This window comes from Otolemur garnettii, unplaced genomic scaffold (genome assembly GCF_000181295.1).
Source record: "Otolemur garnettii isolate 467f Iridium unplaced genomic scaffold, OtoGar3 scaffold00028, whole genome shotgun sequence".
Classification (NCBI taxonomy): domain Eukaryota; kingdom Metazoa; phylum Chordata; class Mammalia; order Primates; family Galagidae; genus Otolemur; species Otolemur garnettii.
The window spans coordinates 2922503-2940713 of NW_003852423.1; the positions used below are offsets into that span (position 1 = coordinate 2922503).

At 38.1% G+C, this 18211-nt stretch overlaps 1 protein-coding gene across 2 annotated transcripts in view; it reads left to right on the forward strand.

Annotated features, from left to right (window-relative positions):
* ITGB8 (integrin subunit beta 8) overlaps positions 1-17892 on the forward strand; it is a 79974-nt gene extending 62082 nt beyond the window's left edge. The window contains exons 9-15 of one of the 2 annotated variants that reach the window (XM_012804348.1): positions 2828-2917; positions 6149-6283; positions 8623-9028; positions 11579-11804; positions 12690-12796; positions 16490-16653; positions 16975-17436. In XM_012804348.1, coding sequence (XP_012659802.1) covers positions 2828-2917; positions 6149-6283; positions 8623-9028; positions 11579-11804; positions 12690-12796; positions 16490-16653; positions 16975-17097 — 1251 coding nt within the window. In that variant the 3' untranslated portion in view covers positions 17098-17436. Of the gene's footprint in view, positions 1-2827; positions 2918-6148; positions 6284-8622; positions 9029-11578; positions 11805-12689; positions 12797-16489; positions 16654-16974 lie in introns of both variants that reach the window. The other variant, XM_003788490.1, reaches the window with a different exon arrangement.
* The last annotated feature ends 319 nt before the right edge of the window (positions 17893-18211 follow it).

Sequence of the window (18211 nt, forward strand, 5' to 3'; positions counted from 1 at the left end):
CTTAATTTAAAAATTATATGTAAATTCTATTTAGGTTTGTAACACCTAGAACCAAGTGTGGACACTAAATACTGTTTGAGAATTGTACTCAATACCGATGGGACAGCCTGATAATATGGTAGTGCTAAAGTTGAGAATAATGGAGACTTTTATCAGGTGAAAAGCAGATAATGTTCCAACTCTATACCTTTCATGTCCAGACTCCTGCGTATATTCTGGTACATAGGCACATCCTTATAGTAAGTTAAAGTTGGAGGCCAAGGCAGGAAGAACGCTTGAGACCAGGAATTTGAAACTAGCCTGGCCAATGTAGTGAGACCCACATCTCCATAAAACATTTTTAAAAGTAGCCAGGTCTGGTGATGTACACACATGTAGTTGTAGGTATACTGGAGGCTGAGGGGGAAGGATCATTTGAGCTTACAAGTCCAAGGCTGCAGTGAGCTTTGACTATGGCACTGCACTGTAGCCTGAGCACAGTGACACCCTTTCTCAAAAAAAAAAAAAAAAAGAAAAAGAAAGTTGGAGAATATCAGCTTAATCTCCAAAAGCACCGACATATCAAGCTTTGGTCTAGGTCATCCAATAAAAGGACCAAGCCAGTCAGCCTTCGTGTGTAGGACTAATCTTGGTGATGTCTGGAGTCCTTTGGGTCAGATGAGACCCACTAGCAGAGCAGGCTTTTGGCCACCACCTCATTCTGGAGCGTCAGGGATCCCCCAGCACGGAACTGCACTTCTGAGACCCTGCTGCAGCTTTCTTTGCACAGTCTTGTAGTTTCTCTCTTCCCAGAAACTCTCTTTTCAACAGAAATAGGGCTGTGGCCCAAATCAAATGGCCCAAACTGCTTTATTAACAACAGTCACAGCTTCTACTTTTTGGATACTCAACTCTTGTCAGGCACTGAATTGGTAAACATTAACTGACCCCTTAGCCACTCATCATGATGAGGGCAGTCTTAGTAATACATGCTCATTTTAAAGAAAAGGAACCACACTGAGGGAGGTTGAACACTTGTCCAAAGTTTTCTAACAGCCAGAATTCTGTGCTGTGAGTCTCTGAGCTTCATAGCTGACTTTTAAATACTGTGCTTCTTTTTACAGTATTTGCTTCCTGCTGTCTGCTGTTTATCATTTCTTCATAGTGTTGTTGGTTCTAGAAGATTCTCCCTACTTCTTTTAAAATCCGCCACTGACTGAGAAACCCTTAGACCAGGTTTATTAGTAATTGAATTGGGCACAAAGTCAGAATCAATGGGCCCTGAAAGTTGGCAAGCTCGTGTGTGAGACCCCTGGGTGATCCTGTATTCATTGCTTTGACTGCCCAGGAATCTTTTTTATCAGTCACCTTCTGTCGGGTTGTGACAGCCTCATAAGTGATCTCCCAAAATCATCCATTCTCCACCTGGCTGCCAGGAGGATCCATTGAAATCACAAGTGTGACCCCAGAACTCCCTGGAGCAAAGTGTTCCAGTGGCACCCTCTAAATTAGAGGACTGAGTCTCCAAGCGGCACCTGAAGACATCTGGTCTCTCTGCCTCTCTGGTCTCACTCCCCTCTGCTTCCTGCCTGGCCCCTGGCCCTCCAGCCAAGCTTCTAATCCTCCTGTGCCCATGCTCACCAGGCTGTTTCTTTCCTCTGTGTCTGTTCTGACTTCCTACCCCCGTGCCTGGGAGTCCTTCTTTCTCGTTGCTTGATTAACTCTTATACATCCTTTGAGCCAGAGTTCCTAAGTCACCTCGTCCAGGGAAACAGTCCTTGATGACCTTCTTCGCCTTTCATTCCAGCGCTTGCCAAGTATGCCCCTCATTCGGGTCTGTGCCTGTCTCTATTCCTTCACTTGTACAGTGTTTTGTGAAACTGTCATTTATATAATACATGATACTCAAAGAGAGAACTATGTGGCCTAGTGATGTAGCATCTCCAAATCTGTATACAGTAAGTACTCAATAAAAGTTTTGATATATGATTTTAAAAATCCATAAGTGATACATTTTCCCTAAGACTTGAGATACGAAGTTGTCTAATAGTGGCTGGTGTACAACAGGAACTTAATTATAATTGTGAATAGGAAAATGTGTGAACAACGGATTTCAAAACTTTTCATAATCTGATTCCTTATAAATATTCACTCTTCATTCGAGTCAGACTGGCTTCTTCTCTGTTAATTGCATCATCTGCCAGTTGGTTAGACCTTTCAGCCTTTGCTCCTTCTCATTTTCTCTCCGGGAATACCTAGAGTCTTCTCCATAATTATTAAGCGCCATTCATCATGAACATCTTCTACTTATTAACTATGATTTTTCCCTCTCAGGCTGGCCCAGCATGCTTTAAAGTTCATTCTATGGAACAGCAGTTCTGTAGAATATTTATAAATGTTACATGAGAAAAAAGTTTGGTAACTAAAGAAGTACTGGGAAATGTTGCATTAAGTAAAGTTAAATCCTTTGCAAATTACAGGCCTGCTCTGGACCTTTTAATTTGCAAACGTGTCTTTTGAGTCTCTAAGTGGAAGAAACCATATGTAAGACTTCCCAAGCTTATTTTGGAAACCTTTTTGGGTTCTAAATTTCGGGGGGCTGTGTTCCATAGAAGATACTTCCAGAGATCTAACTTCTGGGTTTTTTAAGTCATCACATACAGTAATTCAAGATGCAAAGGCATATATGCACCCATGCTGCCATTTCAGGCGTATGTTCTATCCTGTCCTATTAGGTTGCTCATATTTTAAACACAGAAATGTATAATTTGTTGATTATGAAACCATTGTCTACTATTGTCATTATTTAAATTATTTACTATTGAAATGCTACTAATATGTTTTGTAGGACCTTCTACCCCTTTTGCCAGGCACTATTGCTCGTGAAATAGAATCAAAGGCTGCAAATCTCAATAATTTGGTAGTAGAAGCCTATCAGGTATGTATATATTATATAAAAAAAAAATTTTAAAGAAACTTTTAACCACAATTTCTATGGCCAGATACAAGCTAGTGCCATATCATGTTGAGAAGAGGGGCAGAAAGAGCATTAAGTTAGCAATAAGGAACTGTGGCTGGCTCTATCACTAAGTAGCCATGGTGTCTGGAGAAAGTCACCTTCCATGCCTCACTTGTCTCTTTGAGAATAAACTAAGATTTGGCTAGAAGCTGTCTACATTTTCTTCCAAATCCAATGCTCAGAAAGTCATCAAATCATGGCTATATAATATACTTTATTACCAAAAAATTTCATAATTTCCTATGCCATAAAGTAAGAAATCCACCATTATTTAACGCAATAATCTGCCATGGAAAATGAACTATCTAGGACAGAAAGATGACTTTGAGGCCTCTCCTGGGAGTGTCACTTGATTGTTCAACCAGTTATTTTACCACTTTCATCAAAATAGTCTGACTAAAAGAATCATCTTACTGGGTGTCTGAGTTTGTTGAACTGATGACTTTTTATCATTCCTGTAAAAGTGGATGTGTAAGTGCAAGGAATTTAAGGAAACACCTGCTTTCTCACTTGGTTCATTTCTGGATATGATAATCTCTGTTTAGACATTGCAGGAATCGTGACTGTTAACTCTCGTACCACTAAGATCCATCACTTACCATTCATGACCTCATTTAGTCCTCACACCTGACCTAGAAAGCAGGTGTTAGTACTCCCGTTATATGAGACTCAGAAAGTTAAATTAACCGAAGGTTGCCCAGCTAATCAGCAGGAGAAGCAGGATCAGAAGCCAGGTGTTCTCAATTCTAGGCCCCAGGTGCTTCCTCCTAGTTGATACCACCTGTTACTCATTTTCTACATGGTGTCAAAAGATATGCTTTATTCTGCCTTGAATTTATGGGTCAATTATAAGGTCTCACTTTCCCAAATTCTCCGACTCACTTCCCCCCGTGTATTGTTTAATGGTGTAAGTTGTAGCCACAGCACTGTGACAAACTTCAGGCTTGTCTTATAATTTACTCAAGGCAGCGCCTGCCTTCACCTTGGGCATAAAAGGGAAAGGCAGGAAGTAGACACAGGATATAAAATGAAGAACTTGTTTAAACTTTCTTCTTTTAAAAGGAAAAGAAATCTTGCTAGATTTGTGTTTGAAGAGGGTTTTTTTCTATGTCTGGAAAGTACGTTGTATAAGATAAGGAAGAAAGTCTTAAATTACATCTTTTTCTCACTGTTACAAAAGAACGTTAGGCCTAGGGGAGGATTTTTGCAAAGAAAATCAACCATCTGTACAATTCATTTCATCAGTAGTTTGTTCCCCAGAATAATCAAAATAAGAAAGAACCATATACTTTTGGGAGCCATCTTCCACTTTATACTCTGAACCCATTTATTATTCAAAACATGGTAGAGGAGTTAACAAATGTTTATCTGTGGGTCCGTAAGTCTGCACCAAAGACTAAGAAGATAGCCACATTTGGTTTCAAGTCCTTTATTTGCCTAGGATAGGTGTGGACACCTTAGATCCTTACAGTTCCGATTAATCTTAAACAGCAAAAAATATTAGTCATTCCAACAAAAACTTACTCTGGCTAACTAATCTCCTTAAGTTGGGCTTCCTCTATTATTTTCTGTATGTCTGTATTTTCAATATTCTTCTGAAATTTCATTTTCACAGTCCAACAGAAACAATTCACAATTCCTTAAAGAATTGTATGTCAGTTAAAAAAAAAAATAGATTCTGCCTCTGTACCTATGAGGTATCAAAGGGGAATGGGAGGATTGTGCCTGGAGATTAATTTCTAAATCCTAAAACTGGGCAGGATTTTAGAGATGTGTATTCACTCTCTGCATGAAAAACATTGACCTGATTAGCTTAAGGTCTTAAGATAAGTAAGTGTAAGGACAGACTGCCAGTGTTCATTGTGCCAGGCATTCCCACGCATCTGTCAGACTGTTTGCAAATCAACATCATTTGTATACCACTGGAACTTTCTATCAGTTTGCTAAAATTATTCAGTTATTCATCACAATTTATGAGCTCTCTTGGGGATAAAAATGTAGCTGACATCATCTCCCCTAATGCAAATAATATTTACAGCAAGGAAGGTATCATGTTCTAAAGAGATACTGCCAGAATTCCACGCTCGATTATCAGTCATGATTGATCATGCATGTTTCTTTATCAATGAATTATATCACTGAAGAAGAAGAAAAATTACTCAAGTAAAGAATTAGAAGCCACTGGGAATTATTTTTCTTCTTCATATCCTGCTGTTCAATCTCTTTCCTTAGGAACATACTTCATTTTTCCCTTTCTTGTGCTTACGGGTGTAGACTAAGGATTTGACGTGTGGCAAACATTACAGTTACATGGGACAAAATGTACATATACCTAAAGTTCATCATTAAGGTAGCTAGGTTCTTCGGAAATTAGATATTGTGATGGAAGAAATGGACATGTGCCTGCTGTATGATAGACATTAAATAGGTGTTTATTGGATAAATATATAAATAGGTGAATAAATCCACAAATGGTTTTCTACCAGTAAGAGGCCCTATTTGAGTGTTAGGGATTAGAGCAAACTTGTCTGACACAGCAAATCCCAGGAAGTTGGCAAAATTCCTAGGCTGTTCTTTGAGAACATTACTGGACTATATATTTCGGGTAATTATTATGCCTATGGTAGAGAAAGGATCTCCCCAAAATGTACCTTTCAATTCTATAGTAATAAGGCATCTTAGCTTTACAGTAGTCTCAAGTATTTGGAGAAACCCAAATTATTTCTTCAGCAGCTGTGTATGGGAGAAGCAATTTCCACATTTGTTGAGCTGGCAATATTTACCCTTTGTGACGACATATGTGTTCTCAATGTTTTATTTAAATTTTGATCAGAAAAATAAGTGTTAACTGCATGTAAAAATGACGATTTTGGTAACAGGCTGAAAAATAGCTTTGAAGAGATCAAAGTGCACAGTCATGGAAATATGTTAAAACAACAACAACAACAATTTTAAATGCAGACAATCTAATCCTTCAGTATTTCTTATATATTTCAAATGCAATTAGGTCATTTGGTTTTATTTATCCTTTAATCAGATTTGTGATTTAGTTAAACATTCAGTGTGTAAGGATTTAAATAGCTTGACTTTACTGTGTTGCTTAGATTTAAAACTACTATAGTATATAATTCAAAAATGATGTCCCTCCAGAAACTCCTTTCAGAAGTGAAAGTCCAGGTGGAAAACCAGGTTCCAGGCGTCTATTTTAACATCACCACCATCTGTCCAGATGGGACGAGAAAGCCAGGCACAGAGGGATGTGGAAACGTGACGAGCGATGATGAAGTATGTGGATGTGCGTTTTTTCCCGTTTAAAATCAACTCAGTTCTTTGGGGTACTTCCCGCAGAAAAATCAGCCATTCTGGAAAGATTTAGTTCCTATCAACCCCAAGAATCTTTATTTATATTTCAAAGTGACTATCATTGTCTCTCTTCTAAGTTTCTACTTGTTGTAACCCCATTGATAGTTCTCAAAAACTCGCAAGTTAAAATAAATAAATAAATACATCTTATATTAAATATTTGTTCAATAATAGTAACTTCAAACTTAGGTTTCACAACCACTGTAGAATAGGAAATCACAGCTTCCCAAATGAGTACTGTCTATACTTATGAGGATGATAATGCTTTTTGGGGTTTCGAATTCACAAATTCTTAAGAGTAAGTGTGAAATTGAAAGTCATAAGTCACCGAAATGAATGGGCATAATGGCACAGTTATTAAAGGCTAAGAATTCCAAAATGTTTCACTTTGTGATTACTCAAGTACGCTCCTAAGGATATAGAAAGAGGTAGAGAAATTTGACAGGCACGTTGAGAAAGGAGTTGTGAAATCTTCTGAAAAGGCAGGAGATATAAAGCAGAGAGGTACAGACTACAGCAGCCCTGGGAGGCAGGACTGGAGGAGAGAGGGACTGTCCAAGGACCAGCCCAGTACAGCGTGGCACACACAGATGCGCTTTAGCAAGTCCTTGCAGGGTGAATTGATTTACAGGGAGTCATTTACCTGAGGTCTGGAGGCATCAGCTGTCTCATTTTTAAATGAATGAGTAGGACTAGAAGATTTTCTAATCCCTCTTCCTTCCACCTCCAAGGTTCTTTGATGGTTGATTATTTAATGTCATGCTATAGAGGGAAAAAAAAAAGATATTAAGATAGAAAGTTCTAAGATGGAATAAAATAAAACCATTGTTTCTCTTTGGTTAGAATATATTTAATCCCTGTTGGGAATTTTAGAAACTGTGGGTAGAATAATTGTTCCTACAGGCTGTATATTTTAAATTAATTATTACAAGTTTCTAATTCTGTAGTTTCCTCTGTAATCACTCTTTGGATTTTGTTCAAAAGCCATCATTCACCAGTTTGCAAAATACACATTTGATTTCCATTAAATGCAGAGAAAAGTTTTTACTAGCAAAAGATAGCACTAAGTTACTTTCGGAAAAATGGTTACCTTTTTAGAAATAGCTTCTTTCCTTCGAATTCTCAATTTTGGAAGAATGGTTTGTCTGGCTTTGTACATTTTTTTTCTTTTTCTTTGCCTAATCTTTTTCCCTTCACTTTCAACCAAATAGTATAAATAGTGTGACTCTCAGGAATGGTCATATGACCTCTTCATTCTATAAATCCCGTGTTTTGCTCTACTGCTAGTAATGGCAGTGACCACATTATCTCACGCATCTGTTAATCCTAAACGTTCTTCAGGACAATGCCAGTTCAAGTATAATACCAACTATGTTGATTTTAATTTAGGCGACTGAGTCTAATTCCTAATGCTTAAATAAACCTAAATTTAGCTCTTTTATATCATTATACATGTTTTGCAGCTTGGAAAGAAAAAGAGATATATGCATACATGTGAGAAACCTTCTTATTTGCTAGAGTACTTAAAGATGGTAAGGCGAATTCAACAAATAAAAAGATACAATAAATCAGTCTTCTGTAAAAAGAAAGAAAATTATCAGGAGAAATAAACTAGAGTTTTGTGCAGAAAACAAATTTCTGCCAGCCCTGCTCCTTAGTTCTGGGCTAATATCCTTTGTTGAGGTCTCAAGATCTAAGCACAGGAGTCCTAGACTTTTTTCCCTCGAGTCACATTAAAGAAAGCCTCATTGACAACTGCTTAACTAAAATTTAACTCTCAAACTCCACTTGGGCTCCTAGAAAATAAAGACAAAATAAAAACTTCTCATTTGAACTTCTTCTCTATTGGCTTTAAACCAAGAGATGGAAGCCCTTTACTTTAGTTTCTATTTCCCTAGAATCACGTATTCAAGAACCCCACATTTTAAGGATTGAACACTGAAAATGGCGTGTTCTTTCTCAAGTTTGCTAAGATATTAATCATCTGGGTAGAGTAAGTAGATACTTGAAGTCGGCCCACACCTAGGTCTGTGCAGTGGTGCAATACAGGTAATTGGCAGTCCTTGGACCTTTAATTAGAAAATAAATGACACTGAAAAGGGATATTGCATACACGTTGAAAGAGATTGCATATGTACTTCTAAATCATTGTTAACTTCTCTCAGATGAGTTATTTTTGATTCAAATATTAACAGATATAATATTGGTAATAAAAATAGTCAAGGCATATAAATGTATTTCCTTTTTCCTCCTAAATTTAGGTTCTTTTCAACGTAACTGTTACAATGAAAACATGCGATGTCACAGGAGGAAAAAATTATGCAATAATCAAACCTATTGGTTTCAATGAAACCACTAAAATTCACATACACAGAAATTGCAGCTGTCAGTGTGAGGACAACAGCAGACCTACAGGAAAGTACGTGGATGAAACTTCTCTGGATTCCAAGTGTTTCCAGTGTGATGAGAATAAATGTCATTTTGAAGAAGACCAACTTTCTTCCGAGAGCTGCAAGTCACACAGAGATCAACCCGTTTGCAGTGGGCGAGGTGTTTGTGTTTGTGGTCAATGCGTATGTCAGCAAATGAAGTTTGGAAAAGTATATGGAAAATACTGTGAAAAAGATGACTTTTCTTGTCCATATTACCATGGAAATCTGTGTGCTGGTAAGGATAAATATACACAGGCTGTTTTTACTAATCACTGTTATGCTCACATCTATGTTAAAATGGCTTTAAATCCCATCTTTATAAATTAACAACACTGGATCCTAATTTGTCATTCAGTTTCATGAGCTGGGAAACTAGGGCGTGACAACAGATTTATAGCACATGATTTTAGTATTTACATTTTAACTTATTCTCTACAGGAAGTACTTCAAAATAAAAACCTTAATTAATTGTCATTGTTACATATCCCTTCATCTTGGAAAGAAATATAGCAGGAAAGGAAATTACTGATAATGTCTGATACAGTTCTTTAAAGAATCAGAGTATTCTTCTTAGAAGAATCTGATTCATTCTGGTAAATTTCCTCAAGCTTTCTCACAGGGTTTTATTCCTGTCAGGTTGATAAGAAATGAGCTAGTGGGTAGTACCTGTGGCTCAAGGAGTAGGGTCCTGGCCCATGTGCCAGAGGTGATGGGTTCAAGCCAGCCTCAGCCATAAACTACAAAAAAAAAAAGAAAAGAAAAGAAGAAGAAGTGAGCTATAAAAATATTCTTTTCATTTATTGGAAAATTCTTAATGCATTATAATAGACATTACAAGTTTGTAGTAACTTACACCTCTCTGGTGTGTTTTTTGAATAATAACACAGTTGTCAAAGGACAGCATTTTTAAAGAAAATAATGGTTTACTAAGTATGTAAAAGATAATCGTGAGCCCACATACAGGCCAAATTTTAAAAAATGAAATGAATTAAAATAAAAATGTCAAGATTATTTTGGTTAATTCCGTTTACTGCCACCTAGAGGTTAGATTTCAGAAAATCTGTTCAACATTTGAAAATCAAATAGTTTTTAAATGAATTTAATAAACTGTCATTTGAGTTCTGTGATAATTTTTCTTTGACATGGTACTAAATCCACTTTTTGTGAAAACGCATTTTTAATATTTGTATTTTTGTAAATATTTGTAAAGTTATTGAGAAATGTCATAAACATAGGGAAAATAACAAATCTATAAAAATTTTTCTGCTCGTGTCTAAGTGAAAAATTTGACCTGCATTACCTAAATTTGTAATGGAAAATTGTCCTTTTAATTCAATTATAAAATATTTTATATTTCAAACTTTTATTCTGCTGGAAAGGCATTACAGATGACTTTCGAATGAACTAGCAGTTGTCTCCTATATTTTAGAGAGAAGAGAAATATTATTTCCCAGGGAAAAGATAGAATTTTCCGAGCTCATTTTCTACAGCCATCAGTCTGTTGAAGAAATTTCAACTGCATCAAGGCTTTGCCCCAGTTTCTGTTTGTAGTGAAATGTGTGTATCAAAACTGTCCAGGCAATTGAGACTCGTCTCTGAAATCTTCGTGTATAAATATGAATTGTAGGGCAGACTTGGACTTTCTTCACTAGTCTCCTTTGGGAATAAAAACACATGTTCATGGGCCCCCTGGCTGGGACTCAGCGTGCATGGCGGAGCGAGTCTGGCAGACGTTTGTTTGGCCTGAATCTCATTAGTTTTATGCGCAGTAAATTGGGCTGATCCTACAGTACACGCACATTTACTCCGAGCTCAGCAATAAAAGAAGTGAGAGAGGGAGCGAGGAAAAGAAAGGCGAGAGGGAAGCGAGGACGGGTGGAAAGAAGGAAGGCAGGCAAGCATGAAAGGTACCCCTTCCTGAAGATTTCTGGTTCATATTGGCATCTTAAATTTTGGACACTTTTTGCACTCTAAAATTCTTTTAACTACGTATAACCAGTGTTTCCTCATCTTATTTGTCTGCATAAATGTCCCCCCACATCATCATTTCTTTTTTTTTTTTTTTTTTTGGCAGTTTTTGGCTGGGGTTGGGTTTGAACCCACCACCTCTGGTATATGGGGTCAGTGCCCTACTCCTTGAGCCACAGGTGTCGCCCCATCATCTTTTTTTTTTTCTATTTACCACCTACTAACAGCTCGCAACATAGGACATGCCCCAATAACCTAGTGAATAATGTTCTGAGTATGCGAAAAAGTTAGTTCCACTTCCCAGGAGACTTTATCTTAACCATGGTACCAGCAGCTCTGAAGCACTAGATTTACCGCACGGCCCTTCAGAATTACCCCCAGGCCTTTAGCAATAATGAAAGACTGAGAGAATAGCTTTTGGAAGCCATTAATCAAATAACCTTTATTCTTTTGATTTCAAGTCAGAAAGTTAACATTACTTCAGCCTTTGCAGCATCTTTATATTTGTGTGTTTTTAATTTACAGCTGAATGTACCATGACATTCAAGCAGGGAGGCAACCCCCAGGGCAGGGGCGCCCTTCACACTTGTTAGCACAATACATTGGCATGGAGAGATTATCCAGGAGAGAACAGCTTTGGAAATAGACACTCCTAAATCGCGGCATTGTTTACATCAGACCAATAGAAAATGATGCTGTTTCTATTCACTAGGCTGTCAGTGTGTTTCCATGGAGATGGGAGGGGGATCCATGGCTGGGGACTCTTCACAGAGTCAGTGGTCCCAATAACATAGGTCCTGGGGTGTCTTTGTTGCAGGGCATGGAGAGTGTGAAGCGGGCAGGTGCCAATGCTTCAGTGGCTGGGAAGGGGACCGGTGCCAGTGCCCATCAGCATCAGTCCAGCAGTGTGTCAACTCGAAGGGCCAAGTGTGCAGCGGAAGAGGCACATGTGTGTGTGGCAGGTGTGAGTGCACCGACCCCAGGAGCATCGGCCGCTTCTGTGAACACTGCCCCACCTGCCATACAGCCTGCAAGGAAAACTGGTAGGATTTCTCTGTCTCCGGACATGCAGAAAGCAGTCCTTCCTGAAACCTGCTTCTGTCCTTCATCGTTCTGCTTTCCTTTCCTTAATCTTAAAAGTTGCCAGATATATTGTTACTATCATGCTGGAAAAGAATTAAATAAGAGATATTAGAAATTAGTGGATTTGGATTCCAATCTTTGGCCACGAGGTAGCTGCAGAAGCATCAGGATAAATCTGGACGTTCACCAGTTACCTACTATCCTGTTTATGACTAGAATTAGTGTGATCTAGGACAAGTGGATACAATTCTCTGTGCCTCAGTTTCCTAATAAAAATTAGGATTCTGATAATAATACCCTCTTATAGTTTTATGAAAGAATTAAATGATTCATGTCAAAAATACTCCTTTGTATTCAGTACATGGTAATCATAGAATAAATATTAGCTGTTAAGTTATTCCTATTATCTTTAATATTTTAATGGTAAAGAACCATGGTAACTGTGAAGCACTCTAGAAACAAATTATATATAAGAGAAAGGTGATATGTTAGATAAAAGTGATATTATTGTCTTGAGCCAAGTTAGTTTCCAATAACAATTTAACATCTGCTTAAAGAACACTAGTCTGGACACCACCGTCCCTTCCAAATTGTTTCATTCAAAATTTTAAAACACACTTTCTCAAACCAGTAGCTAGATAAAGTAAGTTATTTAGAATTATGTGTGGTAATTTATTTATATCATTTGAAAAGCAATATTTTAATACCGGAGTTAATTCAAAGAAACCCAATCAAAACTTGAACTATCTATTGATTGGTATTTTGTCATCTTATTGTTTTGCAGAAAATATTACCATTTACTATCTTTTAAAAAAAAATGAATGTTTTCCTTTTCCCCCGTACAGGAATTGTGTGCAATGCCTTCACCCTCACAACCTGTCCCAAGCTATTCTTGATCAGTGCAAATCGTCCTGTGCCCTCATGGAGCAGCAGTATGTGGACCAGACCTCAGGTAAACCAGTCACAGTAACCCAGGCGCTGAAGGTACCTGTAGAGGGTAATACTCTCCAAAGGGCCCGTCGTTAACCGCGATGAAGAAAGTATGAATGGATTCATTTTTTTATTATGAAATATTGCCTTATTATTTAGAATAGTTTTATTAAAGTATCATTGATACACAAAAAACTGTTCACATTAATATACACAGTGTAATAAGTTTGTGATTCAGTTTTTTTTAAAACTCCCAGGGATTTTACTCTTAACCAATGAAGCAATGGAGCAGGCTTGCCATGATGTAGTTAAGTGGTTAGATTTTTCGTCTCATCTGCACAGCTCAATTTTTGTACTGTGTACCCGAAGAGCATCACATAAGTTATCTAGAGAGGCCTTGATGACCGAAAGGTATGAATTCCCCAAGTAGACTCATTTCAGTAAGAGAGAAGGTGTCTGGAGTCATCATTTTTCTTCATCACTCAAATGTGCTTCCAGTTCTGAACTTCTTCATGTTTAAGCAACATTTACTTTCAGGTGTCAGGAGAAAACCAAGAATTTCTAAAATTCTGCTTTTGTAAGATACATACCTTCAAAAGGCCATTCCTTCCTGGTACTTTTCATTCTGATATCAATATAGTTTAGGGTGAAGGATTATAAAGGCAGCACAGTGGAAAGGGTATGGCACTTTCAGTCTGAAGACCTAGGCCTAAAGCATGTCCCTTACCGTTATTAGTTAAGGGGCTAATATCAGTCTACCTCCAAAATTTCCCTGAGCCTTAGTTTTCCCATTTATAAAATGGAGATAAAAATCAACCTCAAAGACTTGACATTAAATGAGCCAATGGACCTGGAAGAAATATCTGAAGTAAACGATAATGCAAAAATAGGAGAAAAACATGAGAGCTATTTTTTTTTCTAGAGATTATTTTTTTTTTCCAGAGAAGGGTCTCTCTCTGCCATTTAGGGTGGAATGCAGTGGTGCTATCATAGCTTACTATAATCGTGAATTATTGGACTCAAGCAGTCCTCTTACTTTAGTCTCCCAAGTGGCTGGGACTATAGGCATGCATCCCTGTATGTGACTATTATTTTTTTTTGGGGGGGAGGGGGGTTAGAGAGAGGGTCTTGATGTGTTACCCAGGCTGGTCTTTTGAGGCTCCTGACCTCAGGAAAACCTCTCACCTTGGCCTCCCAATGTGCTCCACACATGTAAGCCAGTGTGTTCAGACCTCAAAGATTTTTTTTTTTTTTTTAAGAGAAAGGGTCATGCTTTGTTGCCCTGGCCAGAGTGCAATGGCCAATCATAGCTCAGTGTAACCTTGAACTCCTGGTCTCAAGTGATCCTGCTGCCTCAGCCTCTTGGGTAACTGAGACTACAGGGGCACCAGCACACCCAGCTAATTTTTTTTTTTTAAGAGATGAGATCTCAGTATGTTGTCCAGGTTGGTCTAGAGTTCTGGGCCTCAAAGGATCCTTTCACCTCTATCTCCCAAAATTGAAGGATATTTATGTATTTATTTTTAACTTTTAAATAAAAAGTTTATGAGAACCTAAAAACCCAGAAACCTGCTTTGTACTGGTGTAAGGTGTGGGATGATACATGAGTTAGCAATTAAGCTTGAAATTATGACTTCATTGAAAACATTCCTATTGCTACTATTATTTAAAAATTTTCCTCCAACCTATATGAAAAATTTTAGCTCTTAGGGAGACTATGCAGTAGAATAAACTTTCTGCAAAGTTTGTTTCCTTTTTCCTTCACATCCACACTGAGTTTAGCCTGTAATGAATTTGGCTCTGAAAAAGAGCCCATGTGCTACCAGCTGGGACTGCAGCAATCTCTCCAGAAAGCCAAGTGCCTTTTCTAATAAATACCAAGATGTCATTTATTATGTTAAGTAAATACACACTACTCTGCATTAAGTGTTGTTACAAAAAGTATTCCCCTAAAGCTTCTTAGGAAAAGCCCTGGCCTGACCTAACCTATGAAAGGCATGAGCCAGGGGGGTAGATGTTCTACTATCCATAACAACACGTAAAAATGCATGCCCTGTGAGTGTCCTCTGTCCTACCCGATTAGAGATATTTCTAAGATGTGTCAGTAGCTAGGGGGCTCCCCTCCCCTTCACAACTGCCATGTAAGGAGAGGAAAGGGCACTCCTTAGGCACCTCTATCATCTCTCCACTCAATCACACTTAAAGGCTGTTCTTTAGTCTCTCTGGCTGCTCTTCTACAGGCCAGAAGCCAGTGAATGGGTCAAACTCCAAGGCCCCTCTAAGGATCTGCCTTAACTGACTGAGTAGTCCTAATCAGCCAAGGGAAGTGACAGCCCGTCAGGACAAAAGGCATGTGTTGTTTGAGCCTGAGTGTCCTTGCAGAAGATTCTAAGAACACTACCTTGAAACACAGCACTCGGGATTCTCCCTCGGAGCTGTGCTGACTGGAGACTTTCACTGGCATTTTATGTTTTCCCTCCAACCTGTAGCCTCTGACCTTTCTTTCAAGGTATCTTATCACTGACCAAAAGAAAACTGAGCTCCATTAAGGTTTTCCTCATGGAGAGGAATTCTTGTTTTCTATCACTGAGTTCTTGCCTTAATCAAGAGCTCATCTGGTCATCACTGGGAATCTAAAAATAAATCACTCGTAAGTGGGGGATGCACAGTTCCAAGCCTTGGCAGATCTCCTCCAGTGGCCCTCTCAGGGAGACCTTGGACATTTGGGTGAGGTCCCCAAAGTCTGGAGAATGGGCAGAGAAACGCAGGCCTCGTTAGGCCAGGAAGTAATTTTATGAATCTAGGGCAGCGAGTGAATTCTGTGGAATACAGGCCTATTGTGCAACCGTGTTCCTCTAAGATTAGGGTAATACCACTGGCAGCAACAGAGCCTGTAGGCTTTCCAGTGAGAGTTTGGCAAGGATCTGGTGCTAAAATGGAGATGGAGCATGTCCCTTCTCTTAACATAGCTTTTTATTTTTCAGCTAGTAATTACTTGTTCTTGGAAAAATAACAGTGAATTTTTAGAGGCAAATAAGATAGATTTTGTTCACAGACATGTAAAAAGCAAATTAGTGAAAAGTAAAGACAGAGATTTTCATATTGTCCCAAATTGGATGCTCCTATTTCCTGGAGAAGCTATGGGTAATAGTAATGAAAACTTGCACTATAATTTCAGGGGAAATATTTATTTATCTACTTTCGAGTAGTACTGATTTTAGCTTCTGCAGATGTTTACTTTATTTTCCATTACTGGCATGGAACAAATGATAATAAGAGAAACAAACATATGTTAATGCCCAAAGCTATTAAATATTTTAAATCCTATTTTCCACTTAGTGGCCAACAGCACAAACCACAAACATGGTCTCTTTCTCTGTCAAGGAGAAGATTATGTTTGATTAAAGGGCTTGGGCAAATCCAGTTAATACAATTAAAGAATCAAGCTGCAAAGCAATAATATTATTGAATACATTAATGGTGTTATTCTCCAAAAGAGAGTTTTCTGTTGAAAATACCTCAGTGATAAACACGCAATCAAAATTAGAGAGTTGGCCTTTTTGAGTCAACAGTAATTTAAGTCCCCTGTTTGGAAAATGTGGATCACAAATATGTCTGGTCCTCTTTGTTAAGACATGATCATCCTTTCAGTGATAGAATCCTTTGATTTCCTCATTCCTGTTTTTAACCCACGTATCTGTTTGCTTCATTACAGAATGTTTCTCTAGCCTGAGCTACTTGAGAATATTTTTCATCATATTCATAGTTACATTCTTGATTGGGTTGCTTAAAGTCCTCATCATTAGACAGGTGATACTACAATGGACTAGCAATAAAATTAAGTCCTCATCAGATTACAGAGTGTCAGCTTCAAAAAAGGTCAGTGAATTCTAAGAAAGAATTACTGTGGGGAGTGGGAGGGGGTCGGGGTGCTCTCACTGAAAGGCACCGGGTGGGGGTATCTGACACACCTTTTATGTGTGGGACATAACCACGTAACTCTACCTAACAAAAACAAATATTTTGACCTGGTTGTTTGGACCCTCACATTAACCTGAAATAAAATTACTTTTCAAAAAGAATTTTAACGATAAAAATTCAGACTGTAAAACAAAAAGAAAAAGAATTATTATCAGTATGTTATCGTCTACTCCCACTATTTAGACCATTAATTAATAATAATATTTCTTCTCCATCAAGGATAAGTTGATTCTGCAGAGTGTTTGCACCAGAGCAGTAACCTACCGACGTGAGAAACCCGAAGAAATAAAAATGGATATCAGCAAATTGAATGCTCATGAAACTTTCGGGTGCAACTTCTAAAAAACGATCTTAAAATAACTTTCTGCAAAACTGGATTTTTTTAAAAAAATAATTGCTCCTAAAATTTATAATTGTAAAAGTCACAGGAGGAGACAAATTGCTCCAGATCATGCCGGGGCCGGTTGGACCCTCGAATGAAGACCGACAGGCATCCTCATCATCATGTGACTCCCACAGCTGCTGAATTTTCCAGAGAAAAATGTGTCTTACTACTGTTTGAGACTAGTGTCTTTGTAGCACTTTACTGTATTATATAACTTATTTAGATCAGCATAGAATGTAGATCATCTGACGAGCACTGATTACACTTTACAGGTACCTGTCATCCCTACGCTTCCCAGAGAGAGACAATGCCGTGAGACTTTGGCATTGTGTCACTACAAGGGTACAAGCCATCCCCGCACCAAACATGTGGATGAGAAAAATACTTAAACAGTGATATACAAATGCTGCCAAACACTGCAAGCATTGGTAGGTGACTAGACAAGAACAGCTAGATGAAGAAATGGTTAGCATTTCACTCAGCCCAGAGGTGAACAGATGGAACCTTAACTAAGGATATTGCTTTTGAAACTAGTTTCATGCATGTGTGTTTACGTTTCTCTTCTTTTTACAAGATGGATGTTGATTCCAGCGTTCTCTCCTGAGTTGATGTTTTGTTTTTCTTCCTTACAGGATACATTAATATTTATCACAGATGACTGGATTAAATAAGTGCTAAGTTACTACTGCCATAGAAACCTAATAATTCAAGGTCACTTTATTAGAATACTGGTTTGAAAAGTTGAATGTTAATAAGGGGTCTGTAAAGGATCATCCACCCTGAACGGCTTCAGATGCGGAGTTTTGTATCTTATCTAGTAAACTGGAGGGATTGTTTGGCTATTTCATTTGTCTGATCATTGATTCACAAGATACTTAAAAACTCTGCCTCAAGCAAAGTACCATGCTTCTGAATGAGTTTTCTTTTTTTTATTTTAACTCCAAGTAGATCTCAGCATTTTTCAAATGAAAAGCATATTACTTTTTTACTTTTGCCCTTGAATGTAGCCAAAGGACATCTCTTCCTGAATCACCCCAAGCCTCCTCACCAGAATTCATAAAACTATAAAAT